Here is a 26,439-nt window from a genome sequence, read left to right on the forward strand (position 1 = left end):
CCAAATAAATTTAGATCAACTTGAACAGCTACACCCAAAACCAAACGAGTGATTTACATCGTCAGACTGTGTTTTACGTCTAAGCGTGCATGGGCATGTACCTGTACGTGAAAAGCCGCGATAAGTCTATCTTACAGTTATAATTAAAAAGAACTAATAGTGCATTTGAGCGCGTTAATGGTCTGCTGGACCGGCGTAAGACTCCCAATCTGGCGACTCGGGTTCGAATCCCACCATGATTATATTATTACTTAATTTTCTTCCTTTTTTCTTTCCCCAAAAATAAATTTGGTGAACTTATCATTTAAAAAAAAATGAAGTTTTGTTTTCAGAATCAAATACTTCAAAAAAATAAACACTAAAATTGTATGTTATATTCTTCTCTCTTTAAAAAAAAAAAAAATATTATTTAATCCTCCATCCATGATGGGATCAAGAAATTGAAAACTATAGAAGAGACAAGTTTGGAATTTTTTTTCTGAAAATGATTTTCATTTTAATTCTTTCAGCGTTTAAAACTTTACACGTATATGAAACTTAACACATAGTTGTCACTGACTGTGTTATTATTGAAATAGTTGAAGAGCATTTTATTGCAAAAATGAAACATATGTTAAGGGTAGATATAACATTTGCAAGCATAAAAAAAACGACATGGTCAAATTTACACGAAGTACTTCACTTGATTGTTAGGGAATGACACAAAAGCTTAGCATCCTGTAAAATCATGGCTCCTGGTGTGCTGACATTTTCAAGAAAAATTGTATTTTTCCAACACTGGTTAGCCAACCAGCAGTGGAAAAAATGGCTATAAAAACAGTTCCTAATTTTTCATATTTAGTTATTTCGCGTTATCGTTGCAATTGATTACACACTGGTGAAAGGGTTCAAGCCTTCTAGACTGATTCTCTGACCTTACAATTCCCCAAAGTCTACAAATTGCTCTGCTTCATCTTAAGACTGGTTCAGGCAACCAGACTTCAAGTACATGATTGGTTTTCTCGGTTTGCCAGCATATACAAGCCCAAAACGTGAAGCCAGTCATTTGAACAATATTTGCCATAACATACTAGGGCCTAATCCTCCAAATCGATTTATTTTTGAAAAAAATGCAGCAAAGGCAAATGTTGTACATTCCCTTTAACCAAAACATTTCACGCATGTCAGTACTGCATGCATACAGTTTTAAAAACCAATGATAAGGACTAGTAACATCCTCGCTGAACATAATGTAACGCATCAGCACCTGGAACAATCTTGTCTGAGACTGAGTTGCCATGATGAAACATTCACAGCATGTCCTCCATGGATCCCAGCTGAATCAACTACTGTTCCTATACTTGCACTAAGCATCTTGTTACTCAACTGTAGATACTCATCATGTGTCATTGTCGTTGTTCTTTGTCTTAGCTTGTCTTCCTCTCTGCTGTATCGGACAGCTGAGACCCCTTGTAGCGCTGCTGCTGTTCTGTCAGTGATCTGCTGCTATGGCGGCTCAGTCATCAAATGAATCCTGATGATTAAATACATCATAAAAAAAAAAATTCTGAAATTGTTTTTAATACTGACCTTTTAATCTTGCAATGTGAATCTTCGTTTTGAAAAAAAAACAACTCACTGACATCTTTGCATTATTCAGACTAAGTTTTCCACAGGGACAGTAACATATATTTCAGGGTTTTAGTAAAAATACCTCCATCGAGCTTCATAAACAGTCCCAACAACTCCAACAAGCATGATGCTCAAGTTGCTCATAAGAGTTGCAATAATAGGCGTCAGCTTTTTGGTTCGACTCCCAGTCAAGAAAGCGTACCTAGTTTTTTTCTTCAAAAGCTTCTTGAAAGCCCGGAACGCACCCACTCATTTGATCAACTTTTTGGAACCGAAATATAAAATCTGTGTCGCCAACATACCCTGCAGTCCTATAATAAACCCACACTACTGGGACCTGGCATGGAGTGCTCTGAAACATGCAAAACACAGTATTGATGAGAGTCCCAAATTTTCGGACAAGCATAAACCTGCGAAAACAATTTTGCGACCTGACACTACCGTTTTCTTCATATATCATCTCAATGAAGGACAGTCATTGAAAAAATGATGATAAGACATGAATCTAGGACTAAGAAACATTCCCAATTTCAATGTTAGGAAATACCTCAATTTTCTTGACTCACCATAGACTTTGTACCGCTGAAGTGGCGTCAGGTTGCAACATTCTTTCCATGTCTGCTGCCCATTGGAGATCAACCTGCTATCTGTACTGCCATCAATTGCATCATATGCTGCATTCCTCTGACTCTGTGTCTTGCATCACTGGCTGCTCATGGCATGCACGTCATCAATTTCTATTAAAAACCACAGGATACAGACAGAAAGGCACTTGTATTACATAAATAAAGCCACAGTGAGTTGCTATTTGCTGGGCGTGTTTTCTTAGTTGAACCTAGCCCGAAAATTAGGGACTGTCCATGCAAACTGAAGTCAAAGTCTAGCCCGACTGCGTCTGGCCGTACAGTACTATCGCAAGCTCTGTAGTACGGCCAGACGCTCAATGCTTCCACACACACTGAATTTTTTTTTCCACTGATGTAGCGATTTTGCTACAGATTTTGATCAAGATTATCTTTTCGTCCAGGACACAAATTTCCATCCACAAAATGTAGATGTGTTTAACGCAAAAAATAACGGGCAATTTTGAGTCAACTTTCACACTCGGTTTCCACAAGATAACTGAAGAAATATCTGTTGCATTAACTTAGAATGTATTCCGGGATCCCTTTGCAAGTTTTCCAACAACTTTGAGGCAATTTAGATTTTTTGTTTTTTCCTCAATAAAAAAATACAAGAGGTTAGGCCAAAAAAAAGTCTCCGGTTTCTGGTATGGAGCTTGCCCAAAAAGTGGTGCGGCGGCGCGGCTTTTTTTTTTTTTTTACCTGATTTTTTTGGTTCAAATGTCGGCTGATGACTGCAAATGGTGCCCGAGTAAACTTAGTGCAAATATATGGGAGTCCAGAGAGGCCACATAAAGCTTATTCTCGACCATAACCCAATCTAAAAACACGTTAAAATTGTGCAGCAGCAGGATTCAAGTCAAACCAGTGAGTTTGGCGGTTTTGAGACATCATGTTTCATAAAAAAAAAAAACTTTTTCATTTTGCCGACGCGCATGGCTACGGCGACGCGCGCATACCAGAAACCGGAGACTTTTTTTTTTGGCCTTAGCCTCATATTTTTAATTCAATTTGGCAAACAACAAAAACTTTTCTCCAAAACAATTATGCAAACATTCCTTGGAAAGTAGGAGAAGCTTCGATCAACATTCATCGACCCATTTTGTTTTTTAAAGGGAAAATACAACATTTGCAAATATCAAAATATAAAACTACCAAATCATTTTGAAATACCTTGCTGGACTGTTAGTGAATGACAGTGTAAAGCATCCTGTAAAATCATGGCACCTGGTATACTGTCATTTTCAAGAAAAGTGGTATTTTTGTATCAATTTCCAACGCTAATCGGCCGATCAGCGTTGGAAAAAACTGGCTTTTTTTCAAATACTGGCCCCAGTTGACCATCGCACTTGTTTGCAATCGATTACACACCTATGAACGGGTACAAGCCAGCTAGACTGGTTCCCTGATCTTACAATTCCCCAATATATGTAAACTGCTCTGTTTCTTCTTAAATGGAGTCAGGGAACCAGACTACAGGAAAATGATTGTTTTTCTTGGTTTTTATAGCATTTTCGAACCCAAAACCTCAAAAAAGTCAGTGTAACTATATTTGCTATATATTTCCGACCAGCCAATTCCATCCATTTCTGAAAATTACAGCAAAAGCAAATGATGTATATTCCCTTTAAATATCAACCACATATAACCTTATATGGTAAGGAATTATTTTGTTTCCCCTTCTTTTCTTGCGCAGTTTTATCAAACGAAAAGCAACGATTTCTGATTTCGCAATCTACCTGAAACGAAAGCTGGACATTGTTCGTTGTGCAATTTTCTGAACGACATAGACACATTGGTTACGCAATGCATTCCAAACGACGCAGATACGTCTTGAGACCATGATTATGTGCACCAAGTATAAAGCATGTTATCTTCTAGAAATAAAATCAAAAATATTTTGAGTGTTATTTTTAATAAGAATGTCTTTTATTTCAAGTCATTACCACTATCTACCACTATAGCTATAGTACGCGGGTATGTATACATGCATTTTGGAACAGTGCCCTCAATAGACAGGTAGCGTCTAAGCCCAACCCCCTCCACCCCAGCTTTTCAAACTTTCCAAGTTGGTGGCTCCGCAAATATGAACAAGAGATTGCCTCTGCTGGTCAAGAGGCCTAACTGTAGCCTTTCCACAAGGTCATCCTGACAAGCGCCGGCAGTTAACCGAGGGACGAAACAGCGAGGCGACTTGACACACGTCGAGTGAGCTACAAGCGAGGTTTTCCAAATCCTAGCTTCATTCCAATACCGGATCCAGCTCTATTGCCAAGCCGCATGCCCGAAACCGGTTTACGGAACGAAGCCGGAGTTTGAGAAACGCCGGTATGTCTCATGACCTCGATGACTTTCGGTCGTTTTGTAAACATAGGCTTCGTGCCCGGCTTCGGAACAAGGCCATGTAAGGCCCCTAATCAGACAAGTGGCTTTGTCATTTACTTGTATGGTATGGTCCCACTGGTATGGGGGAGGGGAGGGGGAAGGGGGGGGGGGCTGTGATCGTTCAACTATCCCACCCCACCCCCATCGTCGCTACGTCATTGCTTCAGAGATTATTATAAATCGAGGTGGTTCGCAATACAGAATGGCAAACTCTGGTATGATTTGTCCGGATATCACCAGGGCTAGTTCAGGGTGAATCGTGCGCTTTATGCGGAGGCCACAAACTAGCAAATGTAGGAAGTCTGGTCGTTCCATACAAGCCTTTCTCGTTTAAATCACTTAACATGCTTTATTGGAACTGTGTCATTACTTTAGGTAGTGAACGTTTGCTTTTTAGGTCCATCATCACCGGTCAAACATTCTAACATTTCTGGAAATGATTATTCGAACTGGGAGATATTCAAGTGTAAAAACCTTTTCCACATTTAGAAGGCCACGATTATACACGGGCCGTATATGATGCGTAAAGTTCATGGAAGTTTATTCAACTGTATTTTATTTCCTCAAAGTCCCAATCAATGAGCAAAGCCTACCTCAGGGGCATAACTACGGGGACACGGGGCATTTACCCCACCCCCTGTGGAAGCCGGCCCCAGCCCTCCCCCGCCCCATTTTGAAAACCTGAATTAAAACATTCACTGTAAGCTGTAATAATACGTTTATTTTGCATTTAGTGCAGCCTTTGAAAAAAAAACACGCACCTCAGGTGCCCTACCCCAAGTTAAACCCAAGTTTCTCCGCTGGCTTGAGTACGATTTAATTCCTCATAATCCCGAATATATCCACACAATTTAATAGACTGAAGCGCCAACTGTACATTGAATGAATCACGGCCGGTGTATACGTCACTTGTCTATCCACCAATCACAGTTTGTCGGTGACAAGTTGGTGACGACAAGTCGGTGACCACAAGTGAGTGGTCTGTGACTGACAGATTGTGTGTGTCAATCATAAATTCCATATTTGGATGTGTCACCGACATCCATACAATATCCACCAATAAGAAGCGGCCATTTCAATCTCGGTGACTAGTTTTTATGGTGACTATATAGCCTCAACGACATTAACATTGCTTTCATATCATTAATATGAAGCGAGTCGGTGATGTGTGATTGACAGCGCACAGGAGCCATGCAATCACAATCCAGGTCCGAGTTTTTAGTCACTGCTCAGGAAATCGATGGCACTATTTAAGAAAATGTGGGGCCGTCCACCCTTCACATCAACCACAGGTCACCTTCGGACGACAACCAGAGAGAGAACTGACTGCAAGAACAAGATTTTGCTCGGTGAGTGTTTGAAACAATCATTTTTCCTCTGAAGAAATTTGTTGTTTTTGCACAATGTGTTTGAATCAATGCGGGATTCAGATTTTGTTGAATGTTGCTGATTCAATGATTCTCCAAACATCGAGCGCGGTGGTAGGCTTGATATTTTCCCGTCTTTGTGTGCTTGTGAAAATGTGGTAGCTTGAGGACTGAAAAAAAAAACCAAGATTTTTATGAACAAATTGTTCTTTTTCATTTCACTATGACTCTGATACACGTCTGCTAACAGCAAAACCAGCGCGCTAATTCCGATCCAGAAGTTGTGCCTTTTCCCAACGACCACTTTGGAGTTGATAAAGTATTGCGATAATTTACAAATGTGTTTGAAATTAACTTGTTCAGACGGACTTTGTTTGTGCATAACATTCACTAAGCCCGTCTGAAAGAGTTAATTTCAAACACTTTTGTAAATTATCGAGCTATTTTATTTCAGCTCTTATAATGTAAACAGTTGGTGCGGATGCAGACCACGGTTTTGCGAGTTCAAATTTCAAGGCAATAAAAATGAGGAATTCCTGTCTGGCAATATTTCCGCTACTACTTCCATTGTGCACTCTCAAAAACAAATTGTCCAAATACTTACTGGTTTCTTTACTTCTTGAACAAAAATCATTTGGATTCTTGTCGATATGGATAATACACTACGAAGTCACATTTATGGGCTTTTTTTATTTAGGTTCGACTGTTAGGTTGGACTGTTTTCTGACCGCAGTTTTTCGCAAGTATAAAATATCAAGTTCCCTGCTGTGATTCAGAACAGTAAAGATGTATTGATCATTCAAAATAATATTTCAGAGGAACTACAAATCGGTGTTTCACATTTTCGGTTTCCAAAAAAAGTCTCTCAAAACCTGGACTCTTTATAACCTGGCCAATATTTTTGGCATGATCAAGCACACTCTTATATTTGCCTCCTTTTTTTCCTATTGACTTTATCGTTTAAATTTCCAAACATGAAATCCTAGTGCAATGTACTCATATTATTTCCGGATATCACTCAAACTTAATCAGAATGAAAAGTTATGCGGAAGTTGGTCACGGAAGAACGTATACAGGTATCCGGACATCTCAAAATGCCGGTCTTATATGTGTTATTATTTGTGGATATTCTCAGTGCCTTTGAACTCTGTTGTTCAACTGGCATTTTGCTATAGTTCACAGTGCGCCATTCCGGTTTCATCAAGTTACTTTTAAGCATTGCAGGATAAAAGTGTCACTGGTCAGAATAGACTAGAGGGCGCAAATACAAACGCACTGGATCATGATGATGCACACAGTTTTATACAAGTTCAATAGCTGGATGCATTTTGTAGAATTCATGGATAGATTTGATTTTTGGAGAACGCATTTGAGATAAATAGTCAACCCAAATTACATTTTCACTGTACAGACATTTTTTTGGCCGTATTGTACTTGTGGAATTCAGCTATGCCTCCCCACCAGACTCCAAGTTATCTCCTAGAGGGTTTTTAATGACTCATATTTTTGTTGGTATTTTTTTCAGCCAGCAATCCGCTCAAGTGTTGAAGAGTGCTTCTGCGAGAGAATTCAAGAACTGTGCTTAGGTGAGTGTCTGTTAAAATTGTCTTCATTCAAGCATCAGAATAGAGCAGTGATTTGGTAGGAGACTGTTCCTTTTTTTCTATGCATTGAATCTTTTTGGTCAAAATTAGAAACCAGAAAACGTCATTCAATTACCTCTACGAATAAAATAATCCTGGCCATGATGGTTAGTCTTCTCAATTATCCCTTCTAAACAAATATCCTCTAAGCCATGATGGTTAGTCTCCTCAATGATCTCATCTAAAAAATATCTTCCAAGCCGTGATGCTTTGTCTGTTCAATAATCTCGTCTAAAAAGAATTCCTCCAAGCCATGATGATTACTATCCTAACTTATTATCAATTCTAAAAAAAAAAAATAGCTTCCAAGCCGTGATGGTTTGTGCGTTCAATAATTCTTCTAAAAAAAAAATCCTCCCATTCATAATAGTTAGTTTCCTCAATTATCCCTTCTTAACAAATATGCTCCAAGCCATGATGGTTAGTCTCCTCAATTATCCCTTCTAAAACAATATCCTCCAAGCCATAATGGTTTTTATTTCAATAATCCCTTCCAAAAGATCCTCCTAGCCATGATGTTTAGTCTCCTCAATTTTCTCTTCTAAAATATCCTCCTAGCCGTGGTGATTAGTCTTCTCAATTATCCCCTTAAAAAATATCCTCCAAGTCATGATGATTAAGGGAATAAATGTGTGCTCCGGAGGTTTTTATCACTCGTTTAATACCGCTTAGAGTCTGGGTGCTGATAATTACCCGAGCCGGAGGCGAGGGTAATTATCAGCACCCAGACTCTAAGCGGTATTAAACAGAGTGATAAATACCGACCGAGCACATATTTATTCCCATTCATAAATACCTTATCCGTAAAAAAATATCAAATAATTCGTTCAAAACATCCCGATTTTGTTCAACAAGTTCACTTCATGCTTTTTGAAACATCCCTCTAGCAAAATAATGGAGTGTTCAGCTGGCGAGTAAGATGTAAACAACCCTTTTATGGAGATTGACGCGCGCGTAGCATGTTCTGCGCGATGTCACGCAGAACGCACCTGGGGCGTTGCGTTTTGAATTTAGAACTATAAAATTCTGTCTCGCTTGTAGTGTTGCGCATGCCTACGTGAGGATTGTGAACGTTCAACCAATGAAACGTTAAGAGGCACTGGATTTTTAGGAGTCCACATTTTGTTGTGACACTGGAAAAGTGTTTAAGACCAGCTAGCCATGTCTTTATCATCCGTTTAATACCGGCCACGTGACGGGCTCTCGACCAATAGGAATGGCTAAACTGTCTGAGGTATTTATGAATAGTGTTTTTAATTATCCCTTTAAAAAAACCTCCTTGCCGTGTTGATTATTCTCCTCAATTATCACATCTAAAAGATAACATCCAAGCCATGATGGTTTGTCTGTTCATATAATCAATATTCATAAATACCTAAGACATTTTACGCATTCCTATTGGTCGAGAGCCCGTCACGTGGCCGGTCTTAAACGGATGATAAAGACATGGCTAGCTGGTCTTAAACACTTTTCCAGTGTCACAATAAAATGTGGACTCCTAAAAATCCAGTGCCTCTTATCGTTTCATTGGTTGAACGTTCACTATCCTCACGTAGGCATGCGCAACACTACCAGGGAGTCAGAATTTAAAGTTCTAAATTCAAAACGCAACGCGCCAGGTGCGTTCTGCGCGACATCGCGCAGAACATGATACGCGCGCGTCAATCTCCATAAAAGGGTTGTTTACATCTTACTCGCCAGCTGAACACTCCATTATTTTGCAAGAGGGATGTTTCAAAAAGCATAAAGTGAATTTGTTGAACAAAATCGGGATGTTTTGAACGAATTCTATGATTTTTTCTTACCGAAAAGGTATTCATGAATGGGAATAAATATGTGCTCCGTCGGTATTTATCACTCTGTTTAAGACCACTTAGAGTCTGGGTGCTGATAATTACCCTCGCCTCCGGCTCGGGTAATTATCAGCACCCAGACTCTAAGTGGTCTTAAACAGAGTGATAAAAACCTCCGAAGCACACATTTATTCCCTTAATAATAATGTTCAACAAGCCCTTCTAAAAAGATAACTCCTTGTCATGAGTGTGAGTCTCCGCAATTATCCCTTCTAGAAATTATCCTCCAAGCAATTATGGTTAGTCTCCTCAATTATCACATCTAAAAATTAATTTCCAAGCAGTGATGGTTAGTCTGTTCAATAATCTCGTCTGAAAAATATCCTCCTAGCCGTGATGGTTTTTATTTCAATAAGCCCTTCTAAATAAAAATATGCTCCTAGCCATGATGAGTAGTCTCCTCAATTATCCCTTCTCAAAAAAAAATCTTCCAAGCCGTGATGGATTGTGTGTTCAATAATCTCTTCTAAAAAATATCCTCCTAGCCATGATGGTTTGTCTCCTCAGTTATCCCTTCTAAAAATATCTTCCAAGCCTTGATGGTTTGTCTGTACAATAATCTCGTCTAAAAAAATATCCTCTAACCATGATGGTTTTTATTTCAATAATCCCTTCTAAAAAATATCCTCCTAGCCGTGATGATAAGTCTCCTAAATTATCCCTTCTCAAAACAATATCTTCCAAGCCGAGATCGATTGTGTGTTCAATAATCTCTTCTACAAAAATATCCTCCAAGCAATGATTGTTTTTATTTTAATAATCCCCTCTAAAAATCCTCCTGGCCATGATGGTTTGTCTCCTCAACTATCCCTTCTAAAACAATATCCTCCTCGCCATGATGGTTAGTCTTCTCAATTATCCCTTCTAAAAATATCCTCTAAGCCATGATGATTAGTCTTCTCAATTATCCCTTCAAAAAACAATATCCTCCTAACCATGATGGTTTTCATTCAATAATCCCTTCTAAATAAATCTTATAGAACTGCGCCTGGAACACACCTTTTTGAACCGTAGCCTTTTTGTTCGTGGTCTTTGAATCAACATGCGATTCAGTTTCAAATTCGTTCGATGACGTCACAATGCTGAATTGTCGGAAAGACGTTTATGGTAATTCAAAGAATATCTACGGCTGCAGACCAGCAAATAAACTGCCATGGACCTCAGTGATAAATACCCCCACTTGTAAAGATCAGGACAAATACTCACAACTCTCCAAGGTGTTTGAGACACCCATCAAATTACAGCTTATTTCATCATCTTTCATTGTCTGTTCAATTTTTGCGGTATAATCCAATGACCTTTTTGGAACAAAAATTCCACCCAAAGATGATGACCCTGTAGTCCTGTAGCCCATTGCCCAAGGCACAATCTGCCACTTCACAAAACACTCAGGTTTATTAGGACAAAAGATATTGCTCAAACAGGGGCGGATCCTGGAATTTTTGCAAGGGGAGGGTCAGGCTCCTAAAAAAATATATGTCAAATTGTTGTGATAGGCGAACGGGTAATATTTTGTGTGCATGTTTCACAGCGGGGGCTGGGGGGGGGGGGTCGGCCCCCTCCCCACCCTCTGGATCCGCGCCTGTCAAACTATTTTGTCAAATTTTGACCTGAAATGATTGTAATTTGATGTATGATGACGTCATGACGACGTCACTAAACTATCCACATCTTCACACTAAGGTTCATGCTCATATCAGGATTCATCCTTCTGTGGCTTCTTTTTGCTATTTAAATTCACCTAAATTTGACCTACCAGTAACCCCGGAAGGAAAGGTCAGACGACTTTACCTTCGAATATCAAAAATGTTTATCAAGGTATAGTCAATCAGATTTCAAAGTGTGAACATTATTGATCATTTTGTTTATGAGGTTTTACAGTGAAATCGCTTGTAATAAGAAACCCGATGACGTCATTATGACGTCAGAGTATAAAAAAGGACTTTTTCTAGTCATATCTGATTGCAGTATTTTGAAGAGTTTAAAACATCAAGTTCCCTGCTGATTTCAGAATAGTTTCAACTGATTGTGATTAATGCTTCAACAAATTTACGCACTTTTAATACTAAATAAGTGTTTTTCTTTTGTTTAAAGAAGACATATTGCGAAAGCTCCATCCTTTATAAATAACCTCACCCATAAAATAAGTATGATCAACCACCCCTTATTTTCTTCCTCATTTTACCATTTTAATGTGATCAATTTAATTTTAAAACATGAAATCCTGGTTCGATGCACTCACATTGTTTTCCGGCAATCACTGAAACTAATTCAGGATCAACAGTTATGGGGAAGTTGGTCACGGAAGAGCGCTTAGTTTTCAGGAAATCCGGACATCAAAAACATTCATGTCTTATTGTGTGTTATTGCTCAAGCAGTACCCTTTCAACTTTGCCATTTCGCTAGAGTTCACAGTGCGCTTTGATCATCAAGTTTCATTCAATCATCGCAGGATGAACGTGTCATGAATATAGAGGGCGCAAATACAAAAGGACCGGATCGTGATCGATGATTCACACAGTTTTATACAAGTTCAAATTGCTTTATTTAACTGGATGAATTTGTAGAAATCATGTGTAGAGTTGGTGTTGTACAAATTTCTCAGGCTATCTGTTCGCCTGAAGAGATTGAAGCAAAAGCTCTCGATGAATTCACTCATGTATTTGCATGTAGGGTTCCACTCAGCATGCTGCTGAGATTCTGTTGGATATTTGGACAAACAGCCAAATTGATTTTTGGCTTATTTTTCGAAAGTTTTTGGTGATTGGTACAGATTTTCACAAATCTGAAATATTTTGTGAAACAAGTTTCAGTTGACAAACAGATGGTGGCTTACTAGAGCCAAACCGGTGCGCTGATTTCCTATCCGGAAAATAAATCTTTATTGAACGACTGTAACCCTTGACTGCGGTAGTCCAGCTGTAATGTTTGCGCCCCCACTTCCTTGGTATGAGATCGATGCCCCCCACAAATGCAGAAACTGTACGCTCATTGTGATTCCTATAACTACAAGTTCAAGCAACCTTGAACCAGTTAGAGGAACATATGATCAATTGCTCACAATCTTAAGTATGATGCAGCACAACTAACTTTTGAACTTTTAGCTTAGTTGATGCTATACATTTGACCAAAACAGATGAATTAAAGGGATTATTTTTTTGGTTCTTGTCACTGAATTTCGTTGCTAACACACGTTAATAGTCTGCCCACCGGCACACTATTTCGAAAACGTCTTTAGTTTTTTAAGAGGATATATCTTGTCTGATATAACACTATACAAACACGAAATAATTCAGTGTCAAAAACAAAGCTGTTCAGACTCGACTGGTTTTGAATCAAATTTTGGGAGCATTTTTTTAAAGAGCTCATTACATCAAGTTCCCTGCTGTGATTCAGAATAGTTGAAATTCATCGGGATTCGCACTTATTCAAAATAATTCACGCACTTGTAATAGTTCAGGTAACAAATTACTGCGTTAACATTTTGGTTTAGAAGAAGACAATCTTGCGAATGTTCGACTCTTTAACCTAAACAGTATATAGGTATGATCAACCACCCCCTTATTTTCTGCCTCGTTTTTCCCCTCTTTAATTTATCATTTTAATTTTTAAACATGAAATCCTGATTCGATGTACTCACATTGTATTCCGGCAATCACTCAAACTAATTCAGGATGAAGAGTTATGGAGAAGTTGGTCACAGAAGAACGTTATCAGGAAATCCGGACAACTTATGATAACTTGTGTTATCAGTAAGGTGGATACATGTATTCTCAGTACCTTTTGAACTTTTTGTTAAACTGTGTCATTTCGCTAGAGTTCACAGTGCGCCATTCCAGTTTGATCATCAAACATTCAATCACTGCAGGATGAACGTGTCACTGAATAAAGAGGGCGCAAACACAAACGGACCGGATCCTGATGATGCTCACAGTTTTACTCAAGTTCAAATTGCTTTGTTTAGTTGGATTCATTTGTAGCAATCATGTACAGCGTTGATGTCTGTGCACATTATTCGTCCCTTCTGTTCCCTGTCAAGGGCGGATCCAGAACACAATTTTTTGAGGGGTAGCCCCTCCCCCCCAAAAAAATTTGGTCCCCGGAAAGTGGGTCCAAAAAATTGCGGCGTGGGGTTCACGGGGCCCGCTTAATCATGGGCCCCGAATTTTTTGTAATTCTAAATGCTCTGTGGCGATCCGAGGAAATTTCTGACCACTTTAACCATTTTTTGTTTCGAAAAGATGGTAGTGTACCAAGTGCCTGCCTTTATTGCGACGTCACTTAGAAACAAAATTGGTTTTTTGTTGGCGGGGCGGGGGGGGGGGGCATGGTCCCCCCCCCCCCCCCCCCCCCCGATCCGCCTTGTCCGCTGTTCGTCTTAAAATATGAAGCACAAGCTCTGTTTGCATACAGGATTCCACTCAGCATGCCACTTAGATTTCGTTGAATATTTTCTTGAAATGGCGATAGTAGTATTTGCTGAATACTTTGAAAGTGTTTGGTCAGTTGGTACACATATAATCATGAAAACAATAATGGGACATTATTCGGTTAACAAACAAATGGGGGATGATGCTAGTAGTCAAACCGGTGCGCTGATTTCCAATCCGGAACATAATTATTTTTGTAACGACCGTACCTTGACTGCGGTGCCCACCTGATTTCCGCCGCTACTTCCTTGGTATGAGATCGATTGTCCTTGATAATGCAGAAAATGTATGTCCATTGTGATGCCTACAATTTCAAATGCAAGCAATTTAAAAAAGAAAACATAACAATTTAAAAAAGAAAACATAACAAATCAATTTGCTTTTGAATCTTTTTTTCGTGAGAAGCAACAAAATGGCTTTAAAAACTTAAGAAGGTCGCAACTAACCTGTTGAAGTTTCAGCTCAGTGGATACTATCATTGAGAAAAAGCAGAGAAAACGTATGTACTATTTTGTTGGATCTCGTAACTTGATTCCGTTGCCAACACCTTAACAATTCTTTTTTAATTTTAAAAACACCTTCAAAGTTTTCAAACGATTATAACAGGCAAAATACTTTCACCGGGTATTTGATACCAGTCTTATCTTCACTCTCAGCATTGCAAGGTTTCTGTCATTAAATGTTCTTTTCCGGGCAATTGCAAATGATCCTACGTGGCCTTAAATTCTTTTTGCATACAGATTTCTCTCAGAAAATCTGGGCATTTGTTTTGGTAGTTACTGCGTTTGATTCGAAAATATTAAATCCTTCAAAGAAGACTTGAATATTGTTGCTCGTGCGTGGGTCTGTTCGGGACTGTTGCATGCATGACGCATTCCGCTTAAAAATATATTATCAATCCAGATCACATTTCGCCCGACAGAGATTTTGATCTGGGGGTGTTTTACTTGTGAAATTCAGCTATGCCTCCCCCAACAGCCCCCAAGATATCTCCCAGCGGATTTTCAATGACTCATTTTCGTTGGTATTATTTCCAGCTCGCAATCTGCTGAGTGTTGAGGATTCCCTTCGTGATAGAATTCAAGAACGTTACATCGAGGTGAGTGTCTGTTATTTGACATTTTCCTGACTCAATCATCAGAACAGAGCAGTGATTCGGTGGGAGACTGTATTTTTTTCTACATATTTATACACCTTTTGGTCAAAATTTATAGCAGAAAACATTGCTCGAGTGATAGGGCCTATACAGGGTGAGTCAAAAAAGCGAACCCTAATGTCGGGACCATAATAGTGAAGTTCTGCATGTAGCCCTTTCAAAATCTAGGATATAAAAGCCCAATTCATAGGCTTTTGTTCAGTACAATAATCATTCAAATCACTCATGTACGTTTAGTACATGAGGTTAAGGAATTTTAAACACAACCACCGTTTTAAAGTTCTGTCCACGGATCACGAGAAAGTAAGTGTTCTTTCAGCTAAACGAAAACAAATAACATATGCGTGAATTGTTTTCGTTTTGCTGAAAGAACGCACACCTTTTTGTGATCCGGTTGTGTTTAAAATTGCGTAACTTGAAAAGTACATGAGTGAGTTGAATGATTCTTGTGCTAAAAAGAAAGCTTATAAATTTGGCTTTTTATATCCTTGATTTATAAAGTACTACATGCAGAACTTCAATAAAACAATAGTCCCGACATTTGGTTTTCGCTTTTATTTTTACTCACCCTGTAGTAGTGAGGAATTCCCTCCCCTAACACGCACCGTAGTACTGTGCCTGACATTTAGGCCTGCAGTCTCTGCAAATTCCTCGTCAAATTCACCAGGGTGCCCCGAACTAATGGCAGACACACGCTCGAATTTCCTTTCACATTTTTATGGAAATATTACTTTGTCAAAAAAAAGAACTAAGATGGAAACAAATGTTTAGTTATTGTGTAATCAGATTCTTTGGCATTTATCTTCTTTTTGTATCCTTGTTCATCGTGTTCGCATTTTTTTAAAATCAAAATTGTGTTCGCAACCATTGTCCTCATTCTTTCGTGATCGTTGATCACATTGTAATTCGTTTGTGATTGTTTATCACGTTAGGGAATCATCATAGCATAGGTTTTCCCGTCCAATTTTGCAAGTTGTTTATGCAATCAGACAGACTGTTCATTACATTTCAAAAAGTGGCAGTTAACGCATTCGATTTTATTTGAATATTTACACCCAGCAAAGAGTGTAGGCAACTTTTTCGTGCAAAAGAAAATCCATTTCTTTTGTTGGTTTTGGATTTTGCACTGAGTATAGGCGAATCTGTAAGAGGAAGTTTTCATTTTCAACGAATGTGCAATGGAATAAGGAGTCTATTTAATTTGCAATTCGCAATTCGCCAATCGTATTGGCCATAAAAAACCAAATTTATATGATTTTTCATTTATTTTTACTTCCAAAGAGTGATTACAACAATTAATAAACTCACTTTATTTTAATCACTTAATTGTTCTTACATAAAAAATCTGTATTTTGACATAGTATTTTATCGACGAGTGTTCTAAATGTATTTCCTTCTATCACTTTGACACTTTACATTGATACAGTTCTGTTCTGCTTTTTTCACATTCCCTTCCCAGGCATTCCAATCTTTGAAATAGCTGTACATTCCTTAATCCAAACTTTTCAAAAGCCATGTCATGTTATACTCTGTTGTATCACTATAACACAATACCTTGCTCATGCAACTTCCAAATATCATTGAACCGTGGTACTTTTGTAAACGTATGCATCAAAGTGAATTCCCGAGCGGGACTGAAATTCAAAGCACAAGAAATTCAAAGCACAAGTCACGTAATTTGCTGCTTACTTTTCACGCGTGAATGAAGAATACCCTAAAATATTTGAAGCTGTCGCTAAATTGAACCGGGTGTGAAAAGGTCTGCATGTTTTATGCGATTTTGAATAAAAATGTTTTATTATTATTATTAGCAAAGTATGAAATTGGGCGGGAAACCCTATAATATTTCATAGTGAATGAAAAAGTTCATTTCTGCTTTAAAACTCATAGTGAACTGGAGTTAAAAGTACATTTGCCTGGACAAGTGCAACAAAAGCTTAGAATGCCAACAGACTTTTGACCGAGTTACTAGTGTCTCAAAAAAAGATACACGCCTTCACAAATATTAATTTAAAAAAAAATCGTTTCAATAATAACGTGTATTATGCTTATTTCAAGAATTAGTCAATTCGAGAGAAATTGAACAATGCGACGTTAAAACAGGTTGTTTTTCTTGACGAATTCGGACAGGAAAACCTATTATTCTAATTACTTGACCCTTATTAATTAGTGAGTAAGTTTTCCTGTTTTGGGGTGGCAATGGATCCCAATGAGAAAAAATATCGCACTCATTTATCTGAATTGATAATAAAATAGTATTAAAATGTAAACTCAACCAGTATATTCGTTTGTATGTTTTTTTTTTTTCAGCCTACACTGAATTCCTTGTGATCTCTTCTTGGACCTGATCTTCAAGAACGAACCATCGAGGTGGGTGTGGTGAGGTTTAATTAATGATTCTATCAGGACCGGGGAAGGGGCAAGATGTAATCCGTCCCCCCCCCCCAAGTCCACCCCCCCCAAAAAAAAAAGAAATACTACAGCTCCGGAACGCTTCGCCCTATCGGAATGCATTTTGGTGACCTTTCCTAACTGGCGAAATTAAAAAAAAATCGATTCGGTGGGTTGCCATTTCAATCTGTTTTATAAACTACGCTTTTCATAAATGTTAGCCCCTTGACCCCTCATACGCCACTGTTATATAACAAAAAAACATTCTTCGAACAATAATTCCTCCAATCTCATGTTTTTGGGGTTTTTTTTCCCTTCAAATCTGACGGCGGATTGTCATGAATTTTAGACTAGTTAAGTTCTCCTTTTCATCAAACCTCAATATTTTTCTCTACTCTTCCCTATTTTAAAAACTATTTTATTGAAAAAAATTCTCACCTGATTTGTTTCAGTTTAAAGGGAATATACAACATTTGCAAACATCGAAAAATAAAACTACCAAGTTTTTGCGAAATACCTTAATAGGATGTTGGTAAATGACAGTCTAAAGCATCCTGTAAAATTATGGCACCTGGAATACTGTCATTTTCAAGAAAAGTGGTATTTTTGTATCAATTTCCAACGCTGATCGGCCGATCAGCGTTGGAAACAACTGGCTTTTTTTTCAAATACTGGCCCCAATTGACCATTGCACTTGTTTGCAATCGATTACAAACCTATGAACGGGTACGAGCCAGCTAGACTGGTTCCGTGACCTTACAATTCCCCAATGTATGTAAACTGCTCTGTTTCTTTTTATATGGAGTCAGGGAACCAGACTACAGGAAAATGATCGTTTTTCTTGGTTTTTATAGCATTTTCGAACCCAAAACCTCCAAAAAGTCAGTGTAACTATATTTGCTTTATATTTCCAACCCCCCAATTCCATCCATTTCTGAAAATTACAGCAAAAGCAAATGATGTATATTCCCTTTAATGATTTGTTTATATACAGAATGAAGATCTTCGTGGCAACCGTTCTTTCAATCGCCCTCCTTCTGGGTAACTCCGTCAACCTCCGAGCTTCCGTTACTGGGCCGGTTGCCTCGGACGGTGATGGTCCTGCGTCTCAGGCGTGTCCGATGTGCTGCCAGGGGCCGGCTGCAATTCCCGGCATACCAGGTCTGCCTGGGTCCTTAGGTCAACCAGGGTCAAAGGGCGAGCCAGGTCAAAAGGGTGATATTGGACAGAGTGGACCTATGGGTGAGCGTGGAGCAGCTGGGCCTCAAGGGGACGAAGGCATAGGCCAGCCCGGAAAAATTGGTCCAAGAGGAGTCCCAGGTGTTGTAGGGCCAACGGGGGAAACTGGTGTCAAAGGTCAAAAGGGTGAGCCAGGGGAGGCACCAGACGACTCCAACCAGCGGGTAGCATTCACCGTGGTGAGGACGAGCAACTCGGATACCTCTACGAGTGACGCCACCCGTTTGCCCTTCCAGGCGACCGAGACGCTTCTGCCGGGTACCAGCTTCGATCTCGAGACAGGCACGTTCACGTGTGGTGTGCCGGGCACCTACGTGTTCATGTTTTCTGTGTGCAAATATCCTTCCAGCAGCCACCTGTACGTTCATCTCCGGAAGAACGGCGGCGTGGTTGTCGCTGGCGTTAGCAATGATTCAAGTCACAATGAGCAGGTGTCTGGGAGCGCGGTGGTGGTTCTGCAGCGTGGAGATACGATGTATCTCACAATGCAGGGTAGGGCGTGTAGTTATTCCTCATTCAGTGGCTTCCTCCTTTACCCCGAATAAACACAATCCAACACATAAAGATACACGAGCATCGTGTTGCTGATTTGTTCAATCGCTTTCCATTTTGCCGAAACAATAACCAATGAATTAAAACAAATAATGTTCAATGACAATGTCACAAAATATTATGATTAATGGTTTTGCATTGCGCATGCGCTGATCTTTATACAACAATGGATTTGCCAATTTTTTTTGACTTTCTGCAAAACAAATACTTAGCTTTATGCATGAGTATTGAGATATAGTGAAAAGTATGCGTTAAGTTTTATGACAACAATTTTTTTTTTTTGGACCCATTGTAGGCCTATCGAAAAGTATTTTTGATGGAATATTTTTTCAAAGCAAGCTGAGTCATTTTTTTTTTAGAAACAAAAGATTTGCAATATAAAAGCAGTGCCACCATATGTATCCAGAAATGTTAACAACTAAAAAAAAAATGTGTTTATCTCGACCAACCTGGATTTTTTAGGCTATGTTTCTGACCGCCATTTTTTTTTATTGCCACATTTGGTCAACATATAAAATAACGTGTTTCTTTTCCCGAAAATAAATGCAACTTATTTGTAGTATTGGGTATTTAAAACAGATTAATTAAACACAATAACTGTATCCTAATTGAGGCAAACAAAGTATAAAAAACATACAGACAAACAAAATATTTTGCTACCTACCTGGATAATTTTAGGGCGTTTACTGTAACATGTTATTTCTTTGCCTTATGTTCCCTGTATGCCCAGCACAGATAATGTCAATTAAATCAATCCCATGCATGTATCAATTTTTATTTCATGTCACGAAAAAAGTCTCGAGTGATTGAATCTGATTTTCTTATAGACTTTAAGCTTGGCATTTGGATTAACAATTGTTTGAAATATTCCAATGCTATTCACAGCAATTAGAACACACTGGTTTTTATTAAATGATTGCATTATTTTAAACGTTATAATATGTGAGAATTATGTAAAAGTAACAATTGACTGGTTATGAAAACAGTATGCATAAAACCTCATTCTGAGGATTACCAAAAGCACCACCATTGTTGATAAATACTCTCTTTTTTTTCGCTTGGCTTCGTTATGAAAAAAACAATGATTTTAATTACTTTCAGTTGAAACAGAAACGTGCCCACAGTAATGAAAAAAGTGGAGTTGGCTGTTGTTTTTAAAGCCCGTAAAAGTACGACAAGTGTTTCTTGATTAAAAGACTCCAAATTATTTGAAGACTTTCATTGTTCTTAATCAGCATTACTTGATTGCATTCAAGAAACTCACTTTGAAAACATCAGTGAAAGTGTGAGCCCGTTAGATGATAAAGAAACAATCTTAACGAAATCAATCAAAACAAAGCACAAATTCCATTCAAGTGAGGAGGGTCTTTCAACTGGTTGGAACTGTCCTTTGTCACTTTATCATTTCAAGTGAATTTCTTTGTACTGACTTTTATTTGGATGCCATATTTGGCATCCCTGCTGACAGCATATCCTTGGATAATGTCTCCAGCCAGCACATGTACATGATAGCTGAACAAGTACGCTTCCTGGGAATAGGTAGACTCCTGCAAGAAATCAAAGAAAAGGTTATAATGGACCCTTCCTGCATGTCAATCAACAGTGCACATTGGCCAATCAGATCACCACTTTTGATCAGGTGACCACAGTAGCTCAGTCAGACTGGGTCACAAGCACTGTTAGATCTATTGCTCACCCCGCCCCCATTTTTTGCACCAGCGGTTAACACCCCCCCCGAGTATTCTGTAAAGAGTGCCCTTTTTACACAAGTAACTTTGTAGTTTTTACACAAGTGTCCTTAGTTTTGTTTAAAAAGTTTCTTGTTTCGCCAGCGGCTTGTAAAGAATTGTTGGTATTTCGTGTGAACGTCAGCAATTGTGCCGCCATGAAAAGTGCCACCCATTGACCTACCGCCGTTTGCGAGTTAACCACGCCCCTTAGACAACTCTATAAGCCTTTTTGCTGATACCGCCATCTTTGAATAATTTTTTTTTTCGGGGGGGGGGGGCATTACAATGAAAATACGTCTCATCATGCAACTGTAGCTGAGAATGATAGGATGTATTTTCAAAGATGGCGGTGTAATATCTTAGGGAAATAACTGGAACGGACTCACCGCAATCCATAGACACTGATAGAGTAAGACTCGTTCATAGCGAGCTGCCATCTTGGAACTCCTTTTATTTGATAACATGTAGTTCGTGCCATACGACATCTCCCCCTTTTCTAGAACAAAATAAACTGGTTAAGAAAACACATTTACAATGCACATGATTGAGTCTGGGTGTTCAATGTTAGAAAGTGTCTGCAAAATGTTGAGTGTTCCAAATCAGCTCCTAGAGTCCAATGTTCTTGGTTCAAGCAGATTTCTAGAGTTCTTGAATTAAATCAGAATGAATTTGTAATTCAGAGATGAGTGCGAGATAATGCAAGATTGATTGATTTTAACCGAGTAATGAGTGATTGAGTGATTGAGTGATGGAGTGAGGAGAGTTCAGTGTTCTAGTACATGACGTAATCCTGCTGCCATGCTGGTGGTTTCCTCATTCGCTGAGACTGTCTCACTCCCTGTTGCTGAGCATCTGGGTTTTGTTGGACTGGATCCTCCAGTTGGATCTCGAAGTCTGGCTCAGGTGGTGGTTGTGGCATCCGGACAATATGCCGCCTGTTCCGACGATATTCTGCGCCATTCACTCTCACGATGTAAGAACGGGGTGTGTCTGCTTTACGGAGGACCTCTCCGACTGGACCAAGTTTGCCCTTTGTTCTGATCTTCACCCAGGCTCCTGTTTCCAGTTGATCCAATGCCTTGGCGCCATGTTTCTGGTTGAAGTAGACTTCTCCCTTGGACTTGGATGCAGCGTCTGCTTGTTTCAACTTTGTCTGGTTGATTGGTTTCTGAAGGAGATTCTTGGGCAACATTGGTAGGGTAGTGCGTAACTCTCGGCCCATCATCAGACTTGCCGGACTGACACCAAGACTTGGAAGTGGGGTCGCGCGGTATGTCATGAGAGCTCGTATGGGATCTGGTTGACGCAGGATACTCTTGGCCACATGGACAGCTTTTTCGGCCTGCCCATTTGCTTGGGGATAGTGTGGACTGGTGGTGATGTGGTTGAAGCCAAACTCTCTAGCAAACTGTTGAAACTCTCCCAGGAATTGTGGGCCGTTATCTGATACAACAACTTCAGGGATCCCATATCGTGCAAAGGTAGTTTTCATGAAGTTGATGACTGCTAAGGCTGTTGTCTTCACAAGGTGATGAATCTCGATCCACCTCGAGTAGTAGTCAACGATCACTAAGTACACCTTCCCTTTCAGCTCTGCAAGATCGCACGCGATTCGTTGCCATGCTCGTTGGGGTAAAGGTGTTGACATCAGGGGTTCCGCCTTCTGTGCTGGTTGCTTTTCTCTGCAAAACTCGCATTGTTGAATGTGCTGCGCGATGTCAGTACCGATTCCAGGCCACCATATGGCTTGATTTGCAAGGAGTCGGCTCTTGGTGACCCCATGGTGACCCTCATGGAGTTTCTCCAGCATTTCCTGCTGCATCTTCTGTGGGATGATGATGCGGTCCCCATATGTCAGTATGCCGTTGATCTGGCTTATCTTATCTTGTTCTTCCCAGTATCGCTTGACATCAGGATCTACGTCCTTGATGTACTTCGGCCAGCCGTCTTTCACGTACGACGATACTAGGGACAATACGTTGTCTTGCACTGTCTCATCTGTGATTTCTGCAAGTTTGGCATCCGAGGCTGGCCACTGGCTTGTTACCATGCTCACGTGTGCTGCAATTTCTGCTGCGAGATCATCACTGTCATCAGATGTCTGGTCTGTATGAACTGGAGCTCTAGACAGGGTATCTGCAACGACTAGGGTCTTGCCTGGTGAGTAGACAGCTGTACAGTGGAATTTCATGAGGCGCATCAGTAAGCGCTGGCATCTCAGTGGTGCGTCACAGAGGTCCTTTGAATTGATCAAAGACACCAGTGGTTTGTGGTCGGTTTGTAGGGTCACGTGAAGTCCTCTGATGTAGACATAAAATCTCTCGCATGCCCATACGCTGGCCAACAACTCTTTCTCGATTTGGGCATACTTTCTCTCAGCAGGAGTCAGGGTACGGGAGCAGTAAGCGACTGGCTTCCATGTCTCATCTTCGTGCTGCTGTAGTAAGCATCCTCCCAGCCCATAGCTACTGGCATCTGCGCTGACCATGGTAGGTTTAGCGGGATCATAGAAGGCCAATGTGGGTGATCTGGTGAGGAGTGTCTTGAGGTGTCGGAATGCAATCTTCTGTTGTGCTCCCCACATCCAGTCAACGTTGTCTTTCAGGAGATCAGTGATTGGGGCTGCAACTGATGCTGCGTTCGGGATGAAGCGGGACAACCAATTGACCATGCCCATGAGCCTCTTGACTTCATCCTTTGATGTTGGTGGGGGCATCTGAACGATTGCTGTGATCTTCGAAGGATCAGCATGTATACCATCCTTGTCTAGCTGTAGACCCAGAAAGGTAACCGTCTCTTGAGAAAACTTTGATTTCTCTTTGTTTAGCCGCAAGCCAGCTTTCTGTAGGATTTGGACTACACGATGCACACGTTGATCGTGCTCTGCCTGTGTTCGGCCGGTGATGAGAATATCATCCATGTAGACAACTACCCCATCCAGATTGACGAGTAGGTCACACATAATACGCTGATACAACTCAGGCGCTGATGTGATGCCGAAAGGGAGTCGCGTAAAACAGAAACGCCCAAATGGGGTTATGAAGGTTGTCAATTTCTGACTGTCACTAGCAAGGGGTATCTGCCAAAACCCGTGCTTTGCATCGAGTAAGGAGAACACTTGTGCACCAACAATCTTTCCCAAAACCTCTTCCAGGCTGGGGATAGTGAAACGCTCCCTCTGCACAGCTTTATTCAGTTGTCGCAGATCTACACAGAGTCGAATCTGGTTGTTCTTCTTGGGTACAATCACGATTGGAGCACACCACTCTGTCGGCTCAGTGATGCGCTTCACGATACCTTGGGTTTCCATCTTTTCCAGTTCTTGCTTCAACTGGGGAAGTAGGGGCAAGGGGATTCTGCGAGGAGCGGTCACACAGTATGGAGTAGCGGAGTCGGTTAACTTTATGTTAACCGGTGGGCCTTCAAGACAACCCGTGCCTTCAAACACGTTGTCTCGGTTCACCATGGTGTACACCCGCTGTATCAGACCAAGTGCTTCACATGCTGTCTTGCCAATGACAGGCTGACCACTGGCAAGAATCTGGAACACCAACGAGTACTGACGATTCTTCATTTCACATGACAGTTTCTTTTGTCCAAGAGGTTTGGCCTTGCCACCAAAGTAGCCATGCAAGCGAAGTGTCGTTGGCTGCAATGTCTTATCACTGAGTTTCAGTGATTTGTACACGTTAGCGGGTAGGATGTTGACTTCCGAACCTGTATCTAGCAGGAACTGCACCATCTGTCCCTGCACTTTGATAGGTTGTCTCCACACATCACCATTTAGTATGTCATGGCTGGTGTGATGCACTGTTCCAACGAAGAAATCATTAGTTTCAGTGTCCCCATCATCGCTGTCAGTTGGATCGTGCTGTACTGTATGCAACTTCTTCGGTTTAGCGCGACACACTACCGAGAAGTGACCAAGTTTCTGGCAGTAGTTACACTTTTGTCCACTTGCTGGACAGGATTGGTGGCTTGGATCTCTGCCGCATCTACTGCATCTCTTCCCGCCTTGTTGAGGTTTGGCACGTGTCTGTGGGGGTGGCTGCTTGAACGATGGCTTGTACGGTTGCTTGTACGGTTGCTTGGCGTTTCGGTGTAGTGCGTGAACTGATACTGTGTCGGCATTAGGGCTGTTCTTAAATTCACGCAAGTCCTTGACAGCTGTTTCAAGGGTTTTGGCCAAGTCCACGGCTGCTTTGAAGGTGAGACCATCTTTGGTGAGAAGATGTTTCTGGATATTGTTGCTGGTCAGACCACACACAAGCCTGTCTCGCAATGCCTCGTCGAGAAACTGGCCAAATTTACATGTACTGGCCAAGTTTTGAAGTGTCATGGCATACTGTGCAATGGTCTCTGATGGCTGTTGATCCCTTTTGTAGAAGCGAAAACGCTCTGACACAACCAGGCGTTTGGGTCCATAGTGGGCGATCAACAACTCACACAGTTCTGTGTATGTTTTCTCAGTTACTGGGGTTGGCTCTGCAAGACTTTTAGCAGTTTTATACACAGTTGGACCGACTGCACTTAACAGAACAGCTGTCTTTTTCTCCTGAGCAATGTCATTTGCTTGAAAATACAAGTTCAGCCGCTCAACATAGTTACGGATATCTTCCACCTCATCATATTTGTCGAGGCGACCGATCAGCGGTGCGCGAGAGTGCGCCCCCTGTTGTGGAGTTTGTGCCATTGTTCTGAACCGTCACTCGTGCGGTGAATTTCCGACGTAAAAATGCCCTTGTTACGTGTCCAAAAAGTCAAGTGACGTTAGAATACTATGCCCTAAATGTCCGCGGGTATATTAGAAACCCAGCGCTGCCACCATGTAATATCTTAGGGAAATAACTGGAACGGACTCACCGCAATCCATAGACACTGATAGAGTAAGACTCGTTCATAGCGAGCTGCCATCTTGGAACTCCTTTTATTTGATAACATGTAGTTCGTGCCATACGACAGGCGGTATCCGCGAAACGGCTCATGGAATTTTGTACGTTAACTTTTGTTTGTCTCAGATTTTGGCGTTCTGCGTCCATTTCTATATCATGTTTAGACAATATTTTACAAGCTGCGTTGACGCAATTCCACCGTGATAGGTTAATTGTCCGAAAGTGGCCATTATCGCCGGTTTGTACTTACATGACAATGAGCTGAGCCTCCTGGGAATGTTGGCGAAGCAATTCACGGATCCGCATCTGTCTGTTGGTCTGAAAGAAAAAAAAAGATTTCAGGCGAAAAAATGGAGTGATTTATTGATGTTTAATAAAGTCGAGTTCCATGCACTTGGCAAATCAAATGAACTGAGAGTTGTACGGAAAAATGGATTGAAAGTGATCAATCTCATTATTGAAAATCAGCCTCCAGAATGTCAAAGGTTGGACCCAATTAACAGATGTTGCAAGACTGGACTTAAAATCACACAAACCAGGGACTAAGCGTAAAGTGGATACATGTAC

General features: G+C 40.4%; 1 protein-coding gene and 1 long non-coding RNA gene across 2 annotated transcripts; both read right to left on the bottom strand.

Annotated features, from left to right (window-relative positions):
* Positions 1-463: 463 nt before the first annotated feature.
* Positions 464-17,916, bottom strand: LOC119739040. The gene is made up of 3 exons (XR_005272529.1): positions 17,898-17,916; positions 2,178-2,348; positions 464-1,513 (listed from the first exon to the last, which is right to left on the bottom strand). It is a non-coding gene; the product is annotated as an uncharacterized LOC119739040 (long non-coding RNA).
* A 3,836-nt stretch (positions 17,917-21,752) lies between these two features.
* LOC119734383 (uncharacterized protein K02A2.6-like) lies at positions 21,753-25,673 on the bottom strand. Its single transcript, XM_038207878.1, has one exon. The coding sequence runs from the start codon at positions 25,671-25,673 to the stop codon at positions 21,753-21,755; it is 3,921 nt and encodes a 1,306-aa protein (XP_038063806.1).
* Positions 25,674-26,439: the final 766 nt, after the last annotated feature.

Source organism: Patiria miniata, unplaced genomic scaffold, assembly GCF_015706575.1.
Source record: "Patiria miniata isolate m_02_andy unplaced genomic scaffold, ASM1570657v1 HiC_scaffold_10, whole genome shotgun sequence".
Lineage (NCBI taxonomy): Eukaryota > Metazoa > Echinodermata > Asteroidea > Valvatida > Asterinidae > Patiria > Patiria miniata.

Excerpts from the sequence above, each read along its gene's own strand:
- LOC119734383 (XM_038207878.1), bottom strand. The coding sequence starts at position 25,673 with ATGGCACAAACTCCACAACAGGGGGCGCACTCTCGCGCACCGCTGATC.